The 24,545-nt window shown below is 31.6% G+C and overlaps 1 protein-coding gene across 2 annotated transcripts; it reads right to left on the reverse strand.

Annotated features, from left to right (window-relative positions):
* Window positions 1–21,494: 21,494 nt before the first annotated feature.
* Window positions 21,495–23,387, reverse strand: LOC132618901 (uncharacterized). Of its 2 annotated transcripts, none has more exons than XM_060333896.1 (3): window positions 22,876–23,387; window positions 22,019–22,113; window positions 21,495–21,897 (listed from the first exon to the last, which is right to left on the reverse strand). In XM_060333896.1, exons 1-3 carry the CDS (start codon window positions 23,099–23,101, stop codon window positions 21,826–21,828), a joined length of 393 nt encoding a protein of 130 aa, XP_060189879.1. In that variant the 5' UTR covers window positions 23,102–23,387; the 3' UTR covers window positions 21,495–21,825. The 2 variants fall into 2 exon arrangements, with proteins under 2 accessions (XP_060189879.1, XP_060189880.1); XM_060333897.1 differs by having other exon boundaries at window positions 22,019–22,110; window positions 22,876–23,385.
* Window positions 23,388–24,545: the final 1,158 nt, after the last annotated feature.

The following is a 24,545-nucleotide window of genomic DNA, read 5'->3' on the forward strand; positions in this document are numbered from 1 at the left end:
TTTTTTTTTTAGTTTCCACTGTGGTACCCACATTGAATTTCCGATCGCCTCACACAAGCGATTCATTCCAACACAACCCTTAATGGTAACATAAGTTTTCTCATATTTCCTCAATATTTTTTTTATTTAATCATAATCGTAGATTTTTTATCTAACATTAATTCACTTACCTCTTATTCTTAATTAAATGTTGTTCACAACTAATATTAATACCATTATAAAAGGTTATTTGATAAGCTAATTGAAAAATGACGGGAAAAAACAATAAAAGAGGAAAAAGGTAAGTATATATTTATTGGTATATATAATTTAAAATATATTAAGGTAAAATAACAAATTGCTCATAATGGGGGAATTTCAAATAGTAATTATTGTGATGAGTCACATTAGAGTTGATTAGAAAAGAAGGCTCATTATCATTTGTTAAGGGAATACAATTACCGTGATTGTTTAAGATTACAGAAACATAAATTTTGGATGGAAAAAGGAAAATTCTTAATTTTCTCATAAATCAAAACTTAAATGGAAAAGAAATATGATTGGAATGGAAAATAAAAAAAGGAAAATATAATGAATCCATGCTCCGCAAAGACTACGAAGATAAACATCCCAACTCTCCTTCCAAATTTACCCAACCCTAAATTCTTAATTTTTCTATCCCATTCATTATGCCTTGTAAAATTATATACAAAATTATATACCTTGTAAAATTATATATAATAAAAGATATTTAAATCAATCCTTTTTCAGAGTATTCTTTCTTCCACTTTCTTTTTCTCATCGCACGAACAATTTGAGCAGCATCAACCGAAATACTACTGTCTTCAGAAGGCACTGAAGTGATACTATTTTCCATCAGACTCTCGTCTGCGTAGTCGAAAGTGTTAGAAATTCGTATGAACCCTGTTGAATACTAAAGTTAAGCACGTCTGTAAGATCTAAAACCTTCAAATGTTCTGAGAAATTGAGAGATGGAAGTGAAAATCTCTTATAGTTTAATGAACAAAATCATGCACACGAATTTGAATCTTGCAATTGCAATTTGTGTGTTGAAATATGGATTTATATGAGTCCAGAAAAGTTTCTTGACATTTATGGGGTAATTACATTTTGACGTTACAAGAAGAAGAAGTGGCACAGTATTTAGGGAATTCTTTTTAAAAGTGAAGAGAGGAAATCTCCATTATATTTCAGGTAACCATTTATAATTCTTCTTTATTGCATTAAAAGCTCAAACCTGATGATACTAAGAATTGTGGAACGTGCATGGCTTTTGGGTGGATGTATAACTAAGAGATCGTGGGCCATGATTTTTGGGAAGTAATGGATTTAATACAATGTACAGTAATTACAGTAATTATAATGGAAGTAATGGCAAATAATACTATTAAATGGTGAGTGAGTCTTTATTATATGTTGGGGATGAACCTTTAATATTTTATTTTATTTTATTTAGTAAAATAGAGAATGAAGAGAAAAATGTTAAAAAATTGAGATAAAAGATAAATACTAATGGAGGTCATAGAGAGGTGTCACATCACCTTCTCTATGCCTAGCTTTATATTATATATAGATTAACTAATAACCAGTGTTTCAAAAGCCAGGAGCGTAAGGCGGGGTGTTTTACATATGCCTCGGCGAGGCGTACGAGGCACGGTGCGTGAGTCACATAGGTATTTAATTTTTAATATTTCATAAAATAATATAATTACAATAGATATTTTTAAATAGGTAAATTACATTAAAAAAAATAAAAGAAAACTATAAATAAATGAAAGATATATATACATATATATATACACACACACACATATATATGTGTGTGTGTGTATACACACTAACTTTCAAACAATCAAAACAATCCATTATACGTCACTTACAACTAGTAGTTACATATAACATAATTTTACAAGTATAAACAATACAATGAAATGTAAATCAACTCTAGCATCTTAACTTTCAAACAATGAAAAAATCACAATTTCTTAAAACAATAATACTATCAGACTATTAATTTTTATCTCCCTAAGCAAATAATCAATAAACTTTGTCAGTATTATAATTAAAATGTAACTCCTTCGTGAATAAAAATAAAATTACTTTCAAATAGTGAAATAATAAAATATGATAATTTTGATACACATGACAAAATACCAATGACAAGTGAAAATATACAATTCGGCTATGTGTTTTAAAAGAAATATTAAGTGATATTCACCCTCACGATGTTCTCAACTAGTAAATATTCAATACTATGACTTGTTATTTGAGTTACACCCAGTCTTCTTATTTCTATAGATGAAAAACTATTAAGTATCATTAATTTGTTAAAGAATTATGAGGGTCAATGATTTTATTAAGGAATTTAACATATAATTTGTGTAAGAACTGTTAGGCGACCCCGACGTTGGCATTAGGTGTGTTTAGGGCCTACAGTCGGGCGCTTAGGGTGTAGACCTCACAGGAACTAAGCCCTGCACGTGAGCCCCAGGGCGTTTTGCTAGTGCCCAGCCCCGGGGCGAGTCTTGAAATTGCCTTTTAAAACACTGCTAAAAACTAATTAAGCCATGTGGCATAACCACAAATATTTAAAAATGTATAGAGCAAAATCCGTAGATACCAAGTGGACGTATCAAAAGGTTACATGTGGCGATGGCGACAAGTCAAGTTTGAGTTAGTAAACGAGGTGTTCCGGGAAAGCATATGAAGCTTCGGATTAGTTATTCAGTAACTTGCTTCCAGAGGCAGAAACTACAAAGGGTCCAGAAGAGCGTGTCAACTCACCGGTCAAAAGCCATTCAATGCATAGCTGTTACCGAAGACCCCCTAGGTTTCCTCTAGCCTTTATTAGGCTTTATTACTCTTTATTAAAGTTAGCCGGACATGTTATTTCGGACTTTACCAGAACAAGAAGATCTAAATTACTGGTCATTAACACCCCCAGCCTCCAAGGCTGCGAGATTATAAAGTTTCGGGTATAGCTAAAAATCCTAGAGTCATAAACTCTAAAATTAAAAGTTTCGGGTACAACTAAAAATCCAAGAATCAAATTCAACCACTAAAAGTTTTTGGGAAAACTAAAAACCCAAGAGTCAAAGATTAGAAGTTCTAGGTGAACACTAAAAACCGAGATCAAGCTTTTTGTGGTGGTGGTATTTTTTCAGTACTAACTGTCCGTTGATGGTAGAAGAACCAGTGGCGGAGCTATCACATGAATCCCTAAGTATTGCACTCTTTTTCCCTTCGCCCGATTTTTGTCCCAATCGGATTTTTCCGGCAAGATTTTTTATGAGGCAGTCGTGAGAGTAACTACATGATTTCCAAGCAAGAAAGGGAAAATCTTCCACTTCCGAGTCACAACAACGAGTAACCGGAAAGTGGGGGACCATGTGTATAGGGCAAAATCCGTAGACACCAAGTGGACATATCAAAAGGTGACACGTGGCGATGGTGACACGTGGCGATGGTGACAGGTCAGGTCGTAGTCAGTAAACGAGGGGTTCCGGAAAAGCATACGAAGCTCCGGATTAGTAATTCAGTAACAAGTTTCCGGAGGCAGAAACTACAAAGGGTCCGAAAGAGCGTGATAACTCACCGGTCAAACGCCATTCAATGAACAATCGTTATAGAAGACCCCCAAGTTTCCTCCAGCCTTTATTACTCTTTATTGCAACATTAATGTTGGTAATTGAGGGGGCACGATTCATGGAATTTGTACCCTATAGCTCTAGGTACTCATTCTATTGTAAGACATCAGAAACATTATGCAACAATACAAAGTATTCATATTATTCTTAGCATTCGCTCTTTCTTGCTTAATTCGTTGAGGTTATAGTGATTCATTGCTCGTAGACTCTAGCTCAAAGCTTCTCCAAGGCCCAAGCTACACAACTAGCTATGCTTTACTTTCATTTATCTTGTTAACTATTACTTGCTATTTCATAATTTTGATTACATTGATTCGCGTGTCCTTGACCACTTACACAAATTCAACTGTAACGATTTCCGTGTAAACAAAAATAATCAGGAGAAAAAACCTGCAGATTTTTTATATTACCTTTAAATCTTAAAATAAATTTTCATTGAACTTTTGAATTTAAAGTTATTGCAATTTCTCAACTTTATCCTTATTAATTTCAATAGTGAGATATTAATTATTCCAGTACAAAGAATTGATTTAACATTTTAAATTCTTAACAGTGTTCAGAACTAACTTTTACGATATATAAAGCCATGGGGTCTTTTGTAACTCACCTACTTAAGTTCCATTTGAAACTGAAACCAACTTTTTAAACATATAATCCAAAAAAGAAAAAAATAAATTGAATAATTTTTTATTTTTTTTTAAAGCAATTCATCTATCATGGCCTAAAAATACGGGTAATGGTGACATCTAGCAAATTTAAACCGAGAAGGTATTTTAATTATGCCTCTTCGCACCATTGGTAATCGTTTATTAAGTTTTTTTAGCTTTGATTTCGATTCTCTTTTTGGCCTTACTACTTCTAATGCTTGCAAGTTTCTAATGACAGCAAGCAGTAGTAGTGTAAAATTTTGCATAATATTACAAGCTTAACAAAATATGAACAACAAAATGTACTCTTGGCAGGGGAAACAAATTGGACATAGGTATAGAATCAAGGCGCATATTACAGAGGAATGATGATGATTGACGCGCATGGTGGATGCTCTTAATCTTTACTTCACAAGAAAGATTTTATATGTTTATCTCTTCAGGTATTAATGTTCAAAAGTATTTTTTTATTTCCTTGAAACACACAGTCAAATGGATTGCTTTCTTTTCTTCTTGAATTACAGCCTTTCTTCAACTTTTTTAGTTGTGGATATATATTATTGATGCTTATGCTGGTATGTTCTATTTCAAGTTTCGCTTTATGTTGTGGTAATTGCATGTTCGTGTGTGTTCAACATCTCAGAATTTGGCGGCTCGTTTATTGGCTTTCATTTTTTTCCTTACCTTCTCTCTGTTCAGAGTATTCTTTAGTTGCTATCTTTCGTTGATAACGAATTGTTTATTTTAAGGTCTTCGCAATCATATTTTGATATCCTTTTAAATTAAAAGGGGGTAATATTTCTGTTGGGAATAAAATAGACCCGTAAAATAATATTTACAGTATTAGTGATAAACGCGGAACACTAACTTATGGTTAAATCAGCAAGAATAAAATGCAGCAATAATGACACCAAGATTTTACGTGGAAACCCTTCTGAATAAGGGAAAAACCACAGCCAAGAGGAGCAGCTGATATCACTATAGTAAGGAATTTTACACTGTGTAGTAACGAGTACAAATACTCCAAAGACCACTACACACTCAAAAAGAAAAAAAAACACTCTTTTGATTTTCCCACCTTACTACAATATCACTCACACTCTATTTTTCTTCACAGACTATTTTCTTACACAGTCTATGGTATACCTCACTTTGCTCTCGCTCAGATGTATTGTCTGAGATTTTTGGTGTGTATAGCAAATGATTTTGGTGTGTTACAAATGAACCATAAGCTGCCTATTTATATGAATGCATTTCCTATGATGAGGTAAGCGCTTACATCACGACTATGATGAGGTAAGCGCTTACATGACTTGTTGGCCAATTCCACAATTGCTACCAATGTGATTTTGTCAAAGGAAGAAAAATCTTCCATCCTTAAAATATGGGATAGGGGACTGGACCCCACAATTTCTGCTTAATTTTGATTGTTTACGTATAGATATTGTACAGATATTGTATAAGTAACGAAAATAGTTGTTTGCTTCAACCTTTGTCCATTCATATGCTTTCGAAGACGAAGTGGAGAAGGCCTTGCTAGAAATGAATGGCAAGAGTGAAAAATATGTTGTTGCAATTGTAATGACTGAAAGATTGGCTCAATACACTGATGTGAAACATTATTATCTAAAGAAAAGTCAAGGACTGAATATGTTAATTGGAATGCTTTCGTTTATCGTGATAGATGATAATTTTTGGTATTACGTTGTTTCGTTTTGGGTCATCTATGAATCTTTTTCTTTTGGCGAATCGTTGTTGTATATTTTACAATGATTTACGTTCTCTGAAAAATATCTCTGTTGGTTTGATGATGATAACTTGAAAATTATATATATGAAATCATAAATGTTATGATTTTTGTACGGTGTATATTTTATTTGTTATGACTTTTGTTTCTGAGAACCTAATCCCCCAGTTATTCCCGTACTTTTATGTTCAGAAACTTTTGCTTACAATATATTATAGGTAAAAAGTTATCGGCATCTGATGTATGAACAAACTAATAATTAAAAGACACGTGTCTCGCATAAACCATGCTTATCAGTTATTGATTTTATTTGTTCCTCAGGTTAAATTGCATGGTTTAGTGTAAATACTGAGTACAATTATAGCTTACTCCAATTTAGTTAGGTAATATTTTTTTACCTTGGTTTGTTTTTCAATCAAGAACATGGTAAATTTTTCATCATCAATTTGCTTGCTAAATCTAGGTCTTATTGGTGATTCCATAATCAGATTTGTGATTGTATTCTATATTATATGCTTAACATGATAATTCAATGTTATTATGGCTCAAGGTGAAATTTTAAAAACAGTAGATCGTAGACTTCGATTAATATTAGTTTCCAAAAAGTACGATTAACATTTTTTTTTTTTTTTTTTTAAGATTTTACATTTTATGTTTGAGCATAGTTTTAGGTGTAATTAAATTATATGCGATGAGATGAAGATATTGTTAATATTTTGAGATTCAATTAGTTAAATCGGAGATGATTAATAGTTGATTACGTGATTTTCAACTATTCATGTGAACTCATATCTAATTATTAGAATTAGAGTTTAGAAATATGAGTTAACATATTGGAGAAGATGGCGACGCATCAGTTTTTATACCGACAACAACATCGGCACACACATTTATGTAAACTTGAATTCTTTTAATTACAAAAGCAAAAATATGGAAGCAGTAACAACTACATATATCATAAAATTTCTAGTCTATAATAAGATTGATCTAAAAAAGATGAGAGAATAAAATCTACAATATATCACACACGGTCCATATACGTGCATCTGTTTCTATTATCTCTCTCCGCTCTTTCTTTCTTTGAAGCGATCCGTGCAACGCACGGGTACGTGTGCTAGTATTTGAGAAAATGATAAAAATGGTCTCTTATTTTAGAGTCCGATTGGATGGGCTTATGGATTATGACTTATAAATCAACAACTATAAGTTAAGAATTTTAGCTTATTTTTATTATTTTGGCTTAAAAATAGTTGCTTGAAAGCATTTTTTTTAATTTTATCCAAACACGTCGAAAGTGCTTAAAAGCTATTTTTCTTTAAAAACACATAAAATAAGCCAATCCTAACATACTCTTAGTACTTCCCCCTTTGTCCCAATTTCAATTTACGCATACAATACGAATTTCGAGAGTCAAATAAGAAAAAATTTAACGCGATTTATTTGTATGCCCTTGAAATATTTTAAATTATTAATTATTTTGACTTTATAGTACTTTTTATGTAGTTTCTAAATATTTGATTATTATTTAAATACTTAAAGATTATATGTCCAAAATTCACAGTCACATAAAACAATTTGAAATCTAATAGTAGATTCAAAGTAGTCACTTAAGTGTCAACTAAATAGATTTGATCATTTAAGTTTGCACTTTTGTTCTTTGATTGTTAAGTTTAACCGAAACTGTGAAAAAAAGAAAAAAGCAACCAAAAAACACTAGAAGTTTTCGTCAAAATTCCCAAAACTGCAACGTAAAAAAAATACACCAGAGAAAAAAATTAGATAAAATATTATAACAAAATTTGCACATTAAAATATCTATTATACTAGGATCTTGATATAGGCAAAAAATACCATAAACTACAACATCTATACTTCTAAGTTCTAAATGTCTAAATATTTTTTTTATTTTTATTGTTCAATTAAATTTAATAATTAGAATTTGATAAATATCTTAAGGTGATCAAAATTCTAAAGCTTGTGCTTTTAAAAAAAGACAAAAAGAAAAAAGTGTCCCACGCGCAAAAGCGGTTGACATTTTCCTATTTGCAACCTCCATGAAATCGTCGAAATTTCATAGCTTGTTTGGTCAAGCTTCTAAAAATAGCTTATTTTAAAAAGTACTTTTTTAAAAAATATTTTTAGCTAAAAGCAGTTTGTGTTTGGCCAATTAATTTAAAAAGTACTTTTGAGCAGCAATTAGTGTTTGACCAAGCTTTTAAAAAGTGTTTATATGTGTATTTTTCTCAAAAATACATTTCAAAAAAGTGCTTTTGAGCAAAAGCTATTTTTTTAAAGCTTCTGAAAAACTGCTTCTGCTACTCCCTAAAAACACTTATTTTCTCCCAAAAGCTTAGCCAAACACCTCACTTTTTTTAAAATAAGCACTTATTGAAAAAATAAATACTTTTGGCAAAAAATAAGCTTGGTCAAACAGGCTATCAATTGGGCGTAGATTGAAATCAATGGTTTCTTGAGTCCGGAACCAAAATGACCCAAAAAAAATGCTTTTGATTCAAAATACCCTAATAAAAAAATGGTGAAAAAACTATCTTTAGCGCAGTAATTTACTACGCTAAAGGAGTTAATTGTAACGACGACATTAACTCCTTTAGCGCAGTAAATTACTGCGCTAAAGCGCCCTTTTCTTCTTCTTCTTTTGATTAACTCCTCTTTCTTTACACTTTTTTACGTACTTTAGCCGTATATTAATCATGCTTTGAGACTCCGGAACTTCAATATTTTATATAGAATCCTATTTATTTTTGTGCGATTAATAAGATAGGCTCAATACGTCAAGGATAAGCAAAACTTCGAATTGCCGTTTTAGTGGTTGAAAAGTGCTCGAACTCTATTTTTATTTGAAGACTTGGTGTCATTAGCTTTAAGTTCTTTATGAAAATACTTACACTTGTTCATTAATAATAAACCGAAAGTAGTTAAAATACAATCATCAAAAAAAGAAAAAACTTAAAATACATTCATCAATTCATGCCCTTGAATTGATGAAAAACTAAACATACTAATATTCTTCAAAATAACGACATCATCATAAATTAAATATAAAACTAAAATCACAATATTCTTAATCATTGTCAGAATAGAAGTCCTCCATATCGTCCTCGATTGGTCTGCAAGCGAAAATATCAAGGTTGCGAATGGATGCTCCGTGATAAGGAGACAGCTGAAAAGATGTGGACTATTTCAAAGTTCTACACAAAACACACTTGTGATGTGGGTGACCTCGAAGATGATCATTGCAATCTAGATACTAATATGATTGCTCGTGTGTTAATTGGCGACATTGGAAAAAGCCCAAGGTATCCCCTTCGCCTAAGTTTATTTTAATTTTGATGTTAATACGATGTTCCTCGTTGCTATATACTAATATTTCATCTTATTCAGGTTCCCTATTAAAGATTGTATTACAGCCGTACTGAAAGTATATCGCAAAACCGTTAGTAGGCGGAAGGCGTATCTTGGGCGTAGGCGTGCACATGAGATAGTCTATGGCAATTGGGAGGACTCTTTCAAGAAGTTTCCGAGATACATGGCGGCTCTACAACACTTCAATCCTGGTAATGTTGTTGAATGGAAGCTCAAATCGAAGCCTAGTGTGCTCGGTAATATTTTTGAGTTTGTGTTTTGGGCATTCAAACAAAGCATTGATGGTTTTGCTCATTGTCAGCCTGTAATATCAATAGATAGAACACATGTGTACGGGGTATACGACATAAAGCTGTTAATTGCAGTTGAAACGGATGCAAATGGAGCTATATTCCCTCTAGCTTTTGCAATTGTAGCTAATGAGAGCATTAGTACGTGGGGTATGTTTTTGGACTACTTGAGGCAACACATTATTAAGGATCGCATGGGAATATGTGTTATATCAGACAGAAATGTTAGCATATTGCACAATATGTTTAATTACACCAAGTCTTCAAACAAAAATGGAGTTCGAACACTTTTCAACCACTAAAACGGCAATCCGAAGTTTTGCTTATCTTTGATGTATTGAGCCTATCTTATTAATCGCACAAAAATAAATAGGGTTCTATATAAAATATTGAAGTTCCGGGGTTTCAAAGCATGATTAATATATGACTAAAGTACGTAAAAAAGTGTGAAAATGTAATAAGACCCTGTTTTGGGAAAATAGGGACTCCTGTAGGGCAATAAAATACTGCGCTAAAGCACTTAATGGTGCCGTTAGAGTTAAGTGCTTTAGCGCAGTATTGCACTAAAGGTACTTTTGTACCAAAAATTTTTTGGAGGGTATTTTAGTTCACTTGGATTTTTATTGGGTCATTTTGGTTTCGGACTCTGATTTCTTCATCCATTCCTAGTATATATTGATTTCTGCTAGATTTGATGGGAAAATTAGGGAGGAGAAAGCCTACAATATAGAGGGAAGAGAAGACATGAATTCGTATCAAATACGAAAATGCATAATTAGAGAAAATGATGAAAATGGTCCTTAAAATATGGGTTGTACTTCCATTTGGTCCTTAATGTATAAACATGACAAAAATGATACTTGTATTTTAAAAAATGACTAATTTGATTCTAAATTATATAAATAAAGATAATCGTTACTTTTACTGTCAAATACTATTGACTCCTTACTGTCAAATACTATTGACTCCTTACTGTCGAGTCCCTAGATTCCATTTTGAAAGTTTAGTCTTCCCTTTGTAAGCGTGTAATAACATGTAATCTCAAACATTTGTTTATAAAAAGGAATATGGAGATATCTAGTTTAATAATGTGCCACCTATGATATTCTGATTCCTTATTTATGAACTATGGTTTGTTTATTTGGTAAGATTGTATAGTTTTTACAAATTTTCATATTTATGAGGAAAAAATACTACCTTAAGAAATTTAATTGGGAAAATTTCACTTATAAACAACTTATGGGTCAAAATTACATATTCATAGCTCATATTTTAAATTACAAACCTACAGCCCAACATTTCATGGCTCAACTTGAATATTCACCTTTATACAACAATATACAACTTTATACACATACTATAGACAATGTATACACCTTGTATAAAAGTGTATAATAATATATAAGATTAGTATACAATATTATACAACAATATACAACTTTATACATTTACTGTAGACAATGTATAAATCTTGTATAAAAATGTATAATAATGTATAAGACTAGTATAAAAGTGTATAATAATATATAAGCTTTGAGGAATCGGTGTCACTCACTTCCAACGCAATGAACAGATGCTCAACCACATGGATAAGTTTGACATATACACAGAGAAACGTGTATATGTTACTTTTTTTTTTTGTCATAATCAGGAATGCATGTGAGACTTTCAGGACATGAAAAGATGGTGCATGCATCTACCCTCATATGCAAACACCGCACCAGAAATGGACTGCATCTAGCAAGAACAAAGTAAATGGAGAAACAAGAAAATAGTTGTAGCTTTAAAATGGAAAAAAAGAATCACATATAAAAGTGTAATGGGAGGAAGGGAAAAAACTGAAGAGGAAAAAAATGGCTATGGCGGGTATTAAATAAAAATGGGCTAAATCGGGTAAATATTTTGCCATAATTGGCATACAGTGTAAAAGTCTCATATTTTTTTGAAAATAAGTTAAAGGACATATTAGTCATTTTAACACAAAAATTGTTTGTTAAAACCTTTAACCAAACACATCAACTTTTATTATCAGATTCAACATTTTTATCCAAACATGTAGCTTATATTGCACAACCAAATAGCGATCTTGGATTATGCCTGATTTTCGCCTAGATGATGGACCAGATTACTTTATTTGTTCCAAGTTCAGTTTGCGGAATAATGATAAATAGAAACGTAATGACACAATATTTTTACGTGGAGATCACCCGACTCACAAGGATGAAAAAATCACGACCTACACCTCTACAGGATTTGTAATGAATTTCACTACGACTATGAGCCTTAACAAATTCAGATTCCAAAGCTTGCGACCTAGAAACTAACTCTAATCCCTAACTCAACAATCTACCTAGACTATTCAGTCCCCTCCAGTTGCCCTCAACTTGGAGCTTTTGACAATCGTTTATACCTATTACAGTTAGGGGTGTTCATGGTTCGGTTTGAGTCGGTTATCCTTTTAAAGATGACCAAATCAACTTAGTCGGTTTTTCAAATGTTAGAATCAAATTAAATCAATTAAGTCGATTTTTCATTGCTTTCGTTTTTGTTGGTTTTCTCGGGGTCTTTTTGAATTTTTGTTAAATATATGACAATATACGTCCGAGCACATATTAAATTGACTATTTTCTAGTATAACACTATCAAATCAATTACTCCTATATGAGAAAAAAAAATATAAACCTAATCAAGTTATATGTACTTTCTGCAAATTTTATATGCATCATCTAAGAATTTAGCCATTTTCAAGGAACATAAAAGAAAAGTTCTTACAATGAATTTGTTTTTGTGTAATAAATTAAAATCTGGTTGTGATATACCAAGATATTTTGATGAATAATTAAAGGACTCAAAAACAAGTTATTTTGAACAAGAAATATATTCTTAGTATTATCAAAATAAAAATAACAAATCAAACTATAAAGTGAATACAAAAATTAGATTACTATAAAAGCAAAAAACATAAATTATGAATCAATAGTGAAAAAGATTAATATCATAAAATTTCAAACTCTCTCTCTCAAAGTGACGGCGATGATTGTTGACCACAATTTGTGGTGGAAGACGATGGAATAATGAGAAGAGAATTGGTGTTGCCGTCTTAAAGGAGAAAAATGTTAGATTCTGAAATGGGAAATAAATTGGGAATACAGGTGAAAGACAAAATATGGGTACAATGCTAATCTAATATATATATATATATATATATGTTTGTGTGTATGTAAATTTTAGATAGATATTTATGTTGTCGGTTTGGTTCGGTTATTTTTTGCTTAAAGTCAAAATCAAATCAAATTTGTCGGTTTATAAAATGAAAAACCAAAATCAAATCAAACCAAAAAGTGTCGATTTTTTTTTTTTGGTTTGATTTGATTTTCGATTTGGTTTGATTTTTTTATTTTCCGTGAACACCCTTGATTACAGTGCTTCTAAGAAAGTTGAAAAGATACAACTCGATAAACAATCCTAAAACAAAATACTCTACTTGAAGACTATACTTGAAGACTGTAAAGCATTACACAATGAAACAAGCACTTCAATATGGTCCTTCGTATCAGGTCTCACTTCAGTAGCCAATCAGAAGTCTCTCAAATATTGCTTTCGCTTATTTGCTCGATTTATGTTTTTCTCTCTATGTGAGTGCGTAACATTCTTCAGTAGAAGACTTATATATATATATATATATATATATATATATATATATAACGACTTGTGAGTGGCAATTTAATCGGTCACAAACACCTTACTTGATAAGGCCCATGTGGAGAGATAGCGTTTCAGAGGAGGCAACCTCTTTGCTATCACACGACTTGGTATGCTTCATGGGACTCCCAAGTTTATCCTAGATAATTCTTGCATGGACTCCTAGATCTTGTCGGCTAAGTCCGTGTCCCGAAATCACTTTAATTCAAGAGTTCTACTAATTGACCTGGTTCATTCATTTTGCCAATCATCAAAACATGCAAGATCCAACAACATAACTACTTATTTCTAAAATCACTATAAAGTGTTTTTCGACATTTATTGCTTACTAGTTACTTTCAATCAACTAAAATGCGCTAGTTTATTGACAACTCCAGAATCATCCAACTATGAGTTTACGAGTTCAGAAGAACCAATATTTCGAGGTAGAACCACATACGATAAAGTGAGCTAAATATTTCAGAATCCAACTCTATAACGCCAAAATTTTGTTATCCATCCCCATCTAAAATTATTAGGGATGAAAATTGTTTCGGCCACTGAAAACTATGTGTTGGTGGCCAGATAAATAACATGTTGTGCTATTATTATAGAGTTACTTGCAATTGTCTTTTAAATATAATTTGCAATTATCTTTTAAATATTATGCAGAAATATTTATTATATCATCCGCGCATACAACTTAAACTCAAAAGTTTTAGAGATCCCAATTGCATACATATATATGAGGTATCTCCACCTGAACAAACCCCACATGCTTTGCCATTTCTCAGGTTCTTGTCTGTGGACCCGATGAAATATACGTAGTCTAGTTTTCTGAACACAGACCTTTCTTCACAAAGGACAATAAACTTTGGTCAGGGCTTCAATTCTTCAAGGTCACATGGAGAAAAACTGTTAAGACATGAGTCTAGCTATATCCCTATCACATTGTTTGAGCAAATAGTTGATAGAGTATGGATTTTGTGCTACAAAATATATTTCATTTTTGTGTTGTATAATATGTAGAAAATTACGTACACCAGCCATTTAAATCAAATCATATTATTTCATCATAATTAAGTAGAAATTAAGAATAAAATGTGCATCAATTAATTATGATTTAGCAATGAGACTGTAACTTAAGACATGTTTGATGTGTCATATATTTATTGAGATGATGTAAACACCTAGTACGAATAAGTTTTTACGTTTATCTTATCTAGTTGGTACTTATCTTAAGAAGTGCCCTGTTCAGGTTAACCTTCCTTTTTTCTTTTAATAGTCGCAATACTTCAAGAGCCAGATGTTGCGCACGCTTCAAAACTCGGTGAATAATAAGTTTATCTATCCATTTTCGCTTAAAATAGATTTTAATCTACGGCAAAGTTCGAACTCTGTGTGTCGTTCACACGTTATGCTTTGTACAAACATGTTAACAGTGAAACAAATCTTGGAACATTTTTCTTTTGAAGGAGGAGATTGAAATAAGGAAAATCTTCCCCTATTTTTTATTGTTTCTTCTACAAAACTAGGTAAAGTTTATTTGTGCTGTACACGGGCCCACCCTCAAATGCAGAAATTAACGTAAGTGAAGTTATTTGTTAGGTATGATTAACAACTTTAATCTCAATTTTAGTTTATGATCATTAGACAATTTCAGTTAATATTAATGTGACCTTTTTTTTACAGTTAAGTTATGGTGTTATATAAAAATGTTTTAAAAGCAAACCATCAGGAGAAGTGCATGTATCTGCTCTATTTACAAAAAAAAAAAAAATCATTGTATGCCTGATTACAAACTCAAGTATCGAAATGCTACTTCATGTGTTTCAATCAATGTAAAAGAAAACATAAATAACAAGAAGGGACGAAAGAAAGTGAAAACTCATTTAATGATATGCCACTTGACATTAGATAGCGAGTTAGCTTTTGACACGAAGCTAAAGTGACTGACGTGTGAGGAGTAAAGGATGATACTCTGTCTAAAGTTAAAGGGTAAATTGGTCCAAAGTTAAAGGGTAAATTAGCCAATGAGATTATCTCATTTAAGACTAATTCACTTAAGGCGTTTGGACATGCGGTTTGAAATCATGATTTGAAATCATGAGATGAAATTAACGTTCAGACATGCATTTCATCTCAAGTTTTTAAACTGCAAATCATCCAAAAAGACATGATTTGGGATTTTAAAAAATTTAAATATAAAACTTGACTCATAAGTTGGTAAATATATTTAACAATTACTCCCACCAACCATTTTACCAACCTCATTAACTTCCACCAACTTTTATTTATGTCTACCATGTGGGGGGATTATATTAAAAAGTACTAGTTACATTACTATTCATGTCAGAATTTTCGTTTTTATTGAACTAAAGTTTGATCAATTAATGTTGTATTTTTTAGAAAGACCTTCTAGTAGCTTATTAATTTTGTTATGAACTATGATTTGCTCATTTGGTAAGATTGTATAAGATTTGGGAATGTTTTAATTGTTTTCACAACCTGTGAGTTTTTATATCTATAAGAGAAAATACAACTTAAGATATTCAAATTACATATTCAAACATAATTTCAAACCATGATTTGAAATCATGATTTTAAATCATGATTTGAAACTATAGTTTCAAACCAAAATTTCAAATCACGTCCAAATGACTTGTAAATACCGTCACATGTTTCAGGCGCATGAAGTAATACAAAATGACAAAAGAACCGTCAGATTAAATGTTAAAACCAAGAAGCACATATGTTGACCCTAAGCTGGTCTAAGTTAGTGGCTTATATATTAATAAAATAAAAAAAAAATTACGTTTAACTGGACCAATTAAAATTTCACATAAAAAAATGATAAATGGTAAATAACATCAATAAATAATATTATAAAAATAATAACTTAATTCAATAATTAAGCCTATATTAAGATAGAAATTGAATGACATGATAATTCTTTGCTTGTCTATAATAAATTTTAAGGGAAAATATAATTTGAAACAAATTTAATAATATTTTCACATAAAAGAAAGATTCAAATATGTAGTTGTGGGGTCACTATTTCCTTTTCCATGACATCATCATTTTAGTGACATGTAAAAAGTCTTTGAAATTCATAAAATTTACCTAAATGTATGAAGAGTTACAACGTTATAAAACTTCAATTAAGGGGTAAAAAAGACAAGAAAATCTATGTGAGGACTAGAAAAAACTGAGATTCTCCTTTATAAGAGAAATATGGTTTTTCAGGGTATAAAATATGGAACGACAAGTTTGGTATAATTGTTTTGTATACACCATTATTGATCTGTAGGGTATGGATGTGATGTTTGACCTAATAATATAATATTATTGGTGATCAAAATGTACAGGGAAAAAATCTAAGTGGTCAACAGTCAACAGATGCATGGAATCAGGATAATGATCAATCCCAACCAGAAAACGACAAGTCAAGCTAAATAAAACTATGTTAACCGAAAGTAACTGTCTTTCAAGCCAAAAGGAGAAACTACCCGTAAAGTAGCAACTAATAAGACAAAGGAAAATGACAAAAGCAATTATAAAATCCTGTAAATTATTGTTTGTGATAAGATATATACGCGGTTTACTATATAATTTCACCAGTTATGATTTACGCGTTTAACAGAATTTAATAATTTCGGCTCAAACTCTGTGTGTTAAAAATTTACAAAATATATTAAAAATTAAATTTAAAACCTAGTTACTAACATTTGAGGTCTCTGTCTTATTATTCAAATTCATAAAATTCAAATCATGAATATTCATCTAATTACTACAAGTTACTTATCATTTAATCTAGGTTATCATTCCATGTTATTAAATGAAGTTAACTTACATTTACCTTTTAAGTTACCTGATCATATAAATATCTTTTACACCGTCAATATATAAAAATTCTTATATCCTAATAATATTACAAAGGGCTCCATCTTAGGGACGCCCCTCCAAGACAAACTCCGAATTGTCGCATTTTCCACTGCCCTATGTCCCTTAGAACATGGAAAAAATTATGCACCTTTCCCTACTCTAAGCTTTCACTTCTTCCATTTTCTCTTGTCACCCTTTTTCCTTTCTAGCCACTGACCTAAACAATCCAAGAAAACACTTCTTTTTATATGTATTAGCTAGCCAATCAAAAAAAAGATCTTGGTTTTGATATTCAAGAAATGGACATAGAATTGGCTAAGTGTGAGTGTTGTGGTCTTAAAGAAGATTGCACACAAGACTATATTAATGAAGTGAAGGCTAACTTTGAGGGGAAATGGTTGTGTGGGCTTTGCTCAGAAGCTGTTAGAGATGAAGTTGATAGAGGGAAGAATGTGCAGCAATTTCTTGGGATGGAAGAAGCAATGAAGGCTCATATGTCATTTTGTAGAAAATATATTAATTCTAATCCTGCAATTTGTGTAGCTGATGGGATTAGGCAGATGCTAATCAGGAGAAGGTCTAGGGAGCAAGATCAACAAGCACATCCCAAGTAGGAGATGAAATTTCTAACTACTCTTATGGTGGAACAAAATCTAAACATTTTCATGGTTAAACCCTAATCTCTATCCTTTTCTGTATTCAGAACTTAATGGCTCGACTAATTCAGATTTTCGCGCTATGTATAGCTCATTTATGGAGAAATGTGTCCTACATAAGATTTCTCCATTCTAAGGGCTCCCTAATCTCATCTTTCTCTTGTATGGAGGATGTTGTTTTGGTGGAGAGTAAGTAATGCATGTAGTTTTTTTTTTTTTTTTTTTTTTTTTTTTTGCCTCTTTGGTTATATGGATATCGCTTATTATGCGTTTAACTTGTTTTTCTTTTTTTTGGTTTTATCATTATGTATTCAGAACCTACTAACCTAATTAATTCATATTCATATTACATATGGTTCATGTATATTCCATTTCAATAAAAAAAAAAACCAATCACAGGATCTTTGCTGAAATGATATTTCCTCCATTTTATCTTAGGGTTGTAGGGACACGGAGACTAAAAAATTACTTGGATCAAACGTTTTACACCAAACTAATAGATCCGTTACACGTGTTTGCACATAAATTTCTCTCAATAAATTATTATTAATTGATATATATTCTCACCGCATTAAAGCACTAAACTATGGTAAAATCAACATAACATGATTTTACCTTACTACCAAAAATTTCTCCCTGATAATTCAATTCCTTATTTGAAATAATTATATATATCAACCTCCAAATTGCCTCATGATCATGGGGAATTGAGTCTTTCATTATGATACAAAATTAGGAATGCTGAAGTACGCCGATCACCTAAATTTAGCAATTGGGCCTTAGTTTGTCAAAGGATAAGTGTTTATTGGGCTTATCAGACAATATCACCAAGTACCTAGTGGGCCAACCAGACGATTGACCATCTTATAGCCCATAGTCCAAAATGCACGCAGAAGAGTGAAGCGGGACGGGTCATTGGCATTTATGGCCTTATTTTGTGCTGATCTTTAATTTTTTCGCGGACATAAGTTTATATTTTCTCATCATAATATCCCATCAGTTATGCCCTGCATGACTTTTGCCTTTAAATAACTTATGCCTTGCTAGACATAGATTCGATTGCTAGAGGACAAAAAATAAAGACCAGCCCATCTGAAGGGCAAAATTAAAACCAGCCATTTGAAGGACAAATCATCCAATTTCTTCAATTTTAACGCGATGACCCATCCGATTTCAAACAGGACTATGGTATATATTAGAAAAATTTACTTGACATAGCTACATCTAAGACTTATTTATGAATAATAATTACTTTATTTTTTATTTAATTTTTGTAGCTTTATTTTTCCAAAATTACATTTCATAACTGGTCCAGTAATTTTTGAAATACATGTAGCTCTCTATTCTCTCTCACTACACATTTAAGATTTATCATCTTCTCCAAACCCTAAAAAAAAATTCTCTCAAGAAAGGCGGCGGAGGAAGGAGGAGGGTTTTTCCAGTTGTTGTGGTGGTTCGGTAGGGTTTGTGGTTGTGGTGTTTCAATATATTTCAGTATATTTCATTATATTTCAATGTACTGTTTCAGTATATTTCTGTATATTTCAGTGTATTGTTTCAGTATATTTCGCTATATTTCAATGTATTTCTAATGTACGAAACAGTTTCTGATACATTTCATTGTATTCCATTGTATATACGCATACTACAATTTTATATTTCTTAAATAGTCAACCATATTTCATTGTATTCCAATGTATATTTTTTTGTATTTGGAAGTATTTCTAAAAGTTTGGAATGGAGTAATTTGGAGAGAGAAACGTGGGTTGTTATGGAACTTGAGCCGTTTGCGTGTTACATGGTTGATTTAATTTGATTTACCATTTAAAATGAAAGAAGAGAATATGTTCCATAAATACAGCCTATTTTTACTCCGCCAAATTTTGTATTTTCGTGTATTTCAAAAACGCGAAATACAACCGAATACAACAAAACCAGCAAAAAACTTTTGAATGGACTGATTTTGATAGAGAGATGTTAGCTGTAACGGAACCTCATGAGGTTTGCGTGAATCACGGAACCATTAATCTAAATTACCATATAATTTGAAAAAGATTTTTATTGCCATAAATATAGCCTTTTTTTAATTCAACAGTCACACTGTATTTCAAAAACGCGAGATACAACTGAAATACAGCCAAAAGCAGCTATGAATTGTAAATCTTCAACTTATAGCTATAACTTGTTAGAAGCTGTTAAAATGTAGTTATTTGTGTAAGTTTTACTATATATTATCATCAGGGTTTTTTCCCGGACTTTACTAATATATATATATATATATATATATATATATATATATATATATATATATATATATATATATATATATATATTATCAGCTTGTTGAAGAAGGCTCTAACTCATGCCATTCAATCACTAAAATGATTCCACCTTTTCACCGCCCCAAAATTGTGAACCTTATCAAGATTTAGATTCTTGTTACTTTATTCTCATGTTACCTTTATCGAGTGTGTAGTAGGATAATTAGGATCCCTATAATATTTAACTAAGAGCTACGAGTTTGAGCTATTGAGTAAAAACATACTTGGTAGATAACGTTTTACTCCCTAGTGGCATAATCATATACAATGAAGGGTGATTAGTTGAACATGGCATATTTGTCATAAAATTATATTGTATATATAAAAAAATTAAATTATAGTATAATATAAATTAAAAATTACTTTTTATACCTATATACTATTAAATCTTGAACCCTTAGCAAAATATCTCTCTTCCCCAGTGAGTGAGCCTACTCGAAAAGAATCTGGACTAATCAACCTAGAAAACTTTAAACACCAAAAGTTCAATTAGAATAAAAAAATATTCTGACGAGTTCAACTAGAATAAAAAAATATTCTGATGTCGTCATATGTAACCTATAAAACTAGAGCATGAAGGTCCATATTCTTGTCCATGCAACGATACGTTGCCATTAATTAGCTCTAAAGTATTGATTCCAATTACTCCTTTTCTTCTATTTCTTCTTCTTCTTCTTCTTCTCAATCTTGCCTCAGCCATAGTAATAATGTCAGGAAACGGCATGAAAAAACTAAGGAAACTGCCTCACGTGTTCGGAAAAGTCCTCGAATTACCGATCCCGTCCGATGCTGACGTTGAGGTGGAAGAAACACCGGAATTCTTCCGTTTCGTGGTCGAAATAATCGAGCAGCACGGTGAAAATATTCGTAATGTTAGGGCTGAGGCAGTTGAGATTCATCCGGGGGTTACAAAGATAGTGGTGAGAAATGGTGTCAAATCAGGTGGTGGTAAAGGGGAGTTACTGATGTTGGAACAATTGAAGGTGGACACGTGGAGGTTTAGGCTGCCCGCGTGGGCCCAGCCTGAGTTGGCGACAGCGGTGTTTGCTGACGGGGAGTTAATCGTGACGGTTGCCAAAGGGTGTGAGCGGCCGTGGAGGGTTTGGCGGAAGGGATGTTTTGGTATGTCACGACGATACCAGGATTATTGTTATACAATAGTAACATATACACTATTTTCATATTAGTTCGTAAATCTTATCACATGAAGGAGATTATGGAGCGCATCTGTATTGGAAAATAATTTAACTTAAATTTTTCATTTTGTCCTCATGAATGACAAGCTTTTATAGAACATATTTTATGGCTTGTTTAAGATAATAAGTTTCAGAAGTCTTATAGTCAATAAAAATGTTATAAGTAATATGTTTAAGAGCACCAATTTTAAACATTTCTTTTTCATATTTCCTTCTAACTGTGATTGGAGGGAATATATTAACAAGAAAAACTTCATACCTTTTAACTAGACAATATACAGAGGTGCTACACTTAGTTTGCTTTAAAAATCAAATATATAATCCAATTTTGAATAATTGACATTGAAAATGTTGAATATTGTACCATTCAATTATTTCTTGGTTGTGTAAGATGATTTCCCTTGAACATATTCCTCACGAAGAGTCATTAATTGCTCCGCAACCTGATTGTATTTTAAAAATTAGTTTAACTTATATATACGAATTATATGTAAAAACATATTTTACACTATCAAGTCACTTAAAATATATTTACTTGTAACATTATAAAAAAATATTAATTACCTCCTCAATGCTTCCATCATCAATGTCAGTGTTGAAAGACAGTAGCAACCTTTCGTAAAGCATATTCTCTACGTCCTCTACACCAACAGCTGCTGCTGCGTACATCATTTAACATTATCATTTATACAAGATTTTAAGTTATATACATTAGCATTAGCAGAATATTTTAAAAAAAATCTTCATCAGTTCAATAATCGATTATAATAGGTGGTTACTTTATTTCCCATATTACCATATTAAGTATGTTATGATTAGTTATTTATCGTTGTAAGTCAACTTAAATAATTGTTAGTGTAACATATAATTAAAAAAACAATTATGTAACAACGTTTTTTGTAAAACTAAAAAGAATCAACAAAGAGACCTACATCTTGAATGAATAAATATTGAAAATGCTAAATTTTCAACTATTTTCTTAATAAGTAAACATATATGAAAATCAAGAATAACACATTTAATGTGATATGGATGAATTAAATTTTGTTTTCATAGTACATTGGATAAACTAATTTTATCTTCAGTTTAATGCAGGCAAGGACAAATTAAAACTTTTAAAAATTCCTCGTTATCTTTCATGATCAAACTCGTAAGGAAAAAATGTGTCTTATGGGATTAATTATTGTAATATCATATTATTATATTATCAAACACATGCTTTGTTGATAGAAAGAGCAAGAATCAAGAAACGAAAGGAGGCATGTTCGAGCTTAGGGAATGGAGAAACGTTTGGCAGACAACGCTTCTCCCTTAAAAAAACTTTATGTGATGCGAATTTAAATTAAACGGGCCAGTTAATTTCAAAGATCAGATGGTTAAAAAAAATAATGAAGGAAAGGGTGAAGGGAGAAGGAACGTACCATTTGATTGAGAAAGGCAAGAAAAAATATCAGAGGAAAGTTGTTTCGATTTTTTAGGAGAATCTTGGCCACCCCATTCATTTTCAATAGCCATTTGCAATCCTGGCCATTGAGATAATAGCTTCGATATTCCTTCGTGAAGAGGAGACAAAGTTATTGACTCGGCTTTCATATTTCTATCATTTGTAGCAACACATGCTTCATCTTTAGCATAAAAAATTTCCATCGACGAGATCCCTCAACCCTTAATTAGAGATATCTCGGGCTCCAGCCCTTAAAATGGAGAAATTCTTGGTAGGGTAGGCTTTTCCTTTTAACGGGCCCTAGAAACAAGAATTCAAATTAGTTGATTCAATGGGTACCGGATACTGAATGGTTATACCAAAACAAGTTGTTGTTCTCTCTCTTCCCAAAGAGGAAAGAGGAAGACAAAACAGAACTAAATAGAAACAAAGAGATGAAAGAAACAAATGTATGTATACATACATACACTATATAATAAAGGGAATGAATTAGATATATAGCTCGAGAAGTGGAGGTATGGAGAGAGCTTCGGAGGATTGAATGGTGTGCACGCAGTTGCTATAGTTTTAAAACAACTGTTAAGAGCTGCAACTTCAAAATATTACAACAACATTATTGGGAGCACAAATATTTCATTCCAAAAACCTAAAACAACTTCATCTTAGGCACTAGGAATCAGGGGTGGATCATTTTGGAACAACTATTTAGTAAATGATCTTTTATTTATTTCTCTTGCAATTTTTGGACCTATCAGGCTACGGTCTAAAGATCTATTTTTAGCAAACTAAAAATCTTATGAAAAAAACGTTAAATCATGGCGTAAAATTTGTAAGTTATTGCAAACATTAGACAACAAGGTTGAACAATATATGAGCACACATTTAACCCGAGTCTAACATCGTTCGGAATGGTAATTTTTCAGGGGTTATATTTGCACAATTTTAAAAATAGAGACAATCTAAATAGGGAAACTTACTCAAATGACTACACTTTGTGTGTGTGTGGGTGTGTGTGTGTTTAAGGCATATATAGCTACACTTTTGCTAATTACATTTTGTAACTACGGTAACGTGTATTCAAATTCGGTTGTATTCCAATTAGGCTGTATTTCACTGTATTCAATTCAGATGTATTCGATTCGGCTGTATTCATTTATAACTACTTTTACATTGTATTCAACTTATTGTATTTAAATTCGGTTGTATTCAAACAACATAAATGCAAAAAAATACAGGGATATTCAGCTGTATTCAAAATTCACAGTATTCATTTGTATACAAAAAAATCTCCTTCGAAATACAGGTGAAAAATGCATAAAGAAACATTGCATTTTACACTAGAAAAAACGAATATACTCAAAATACACTCAAATCTGAGATACAAGAAAAAAAAATACACTCGGATTTGAGATATAAGAAATAAAATACACTTCAAAACTTCAAATTCACTGTATTTATTTGTATACAAAAAGATCTCCTCCTTCAAAATACAGGCGAATAAAGTGTATTTTTCGGCCAGATCTGGACAATAAAATGTATTTTCCGATCAGATCTGGATAATAAACTGTATTTCCGGTCAGATCTGGATGATAAAGTGTATCATAAAAACCAACTGCTTTAGTTGTTGAAGACCGAAAGGATGGTGAT

The sequence above is a fragment of the Lycium barbarum genome, chromosome 11 (assembly GCF_019175385.1).
Source record: "Lycium barbarum isolate Lr01 chromosome 11, ASM1917538v2, whole genome shotgun sequence".
Taxonomy (NCBI): domain Eukaryota; kingdom Viridiplantae; phylum Streptophyta; class Magnoliopsida; order Solanales; family Solanaceae; genus Lycium; species Lycium barbarum.

Bases quoted from the DNA above. Each gene is read 5' to 3' on its own strand.
- LOC132618901 (XM_060333896.1), bottom strand. From the start codon at position 23,101: ATGGAAATTTTTTATGCTAAAGATGAAGCATGTGTTGCTACAAATGAT. The intron at 22,114-22,875 runs GTACGTTCCTTC...TGATGTACGCAG, and splicing joins TTGCCTTTCTCAATCAAATG to CAGCAGCTGTTGGTGTAGAG. The intron at 21,898-22,018 runs GTAATTAATATT...AAATACAATCAG, and splicing joins ATGATGGAAGCATTGAGGAG to GTTGCGGAGCAATTAATGAC.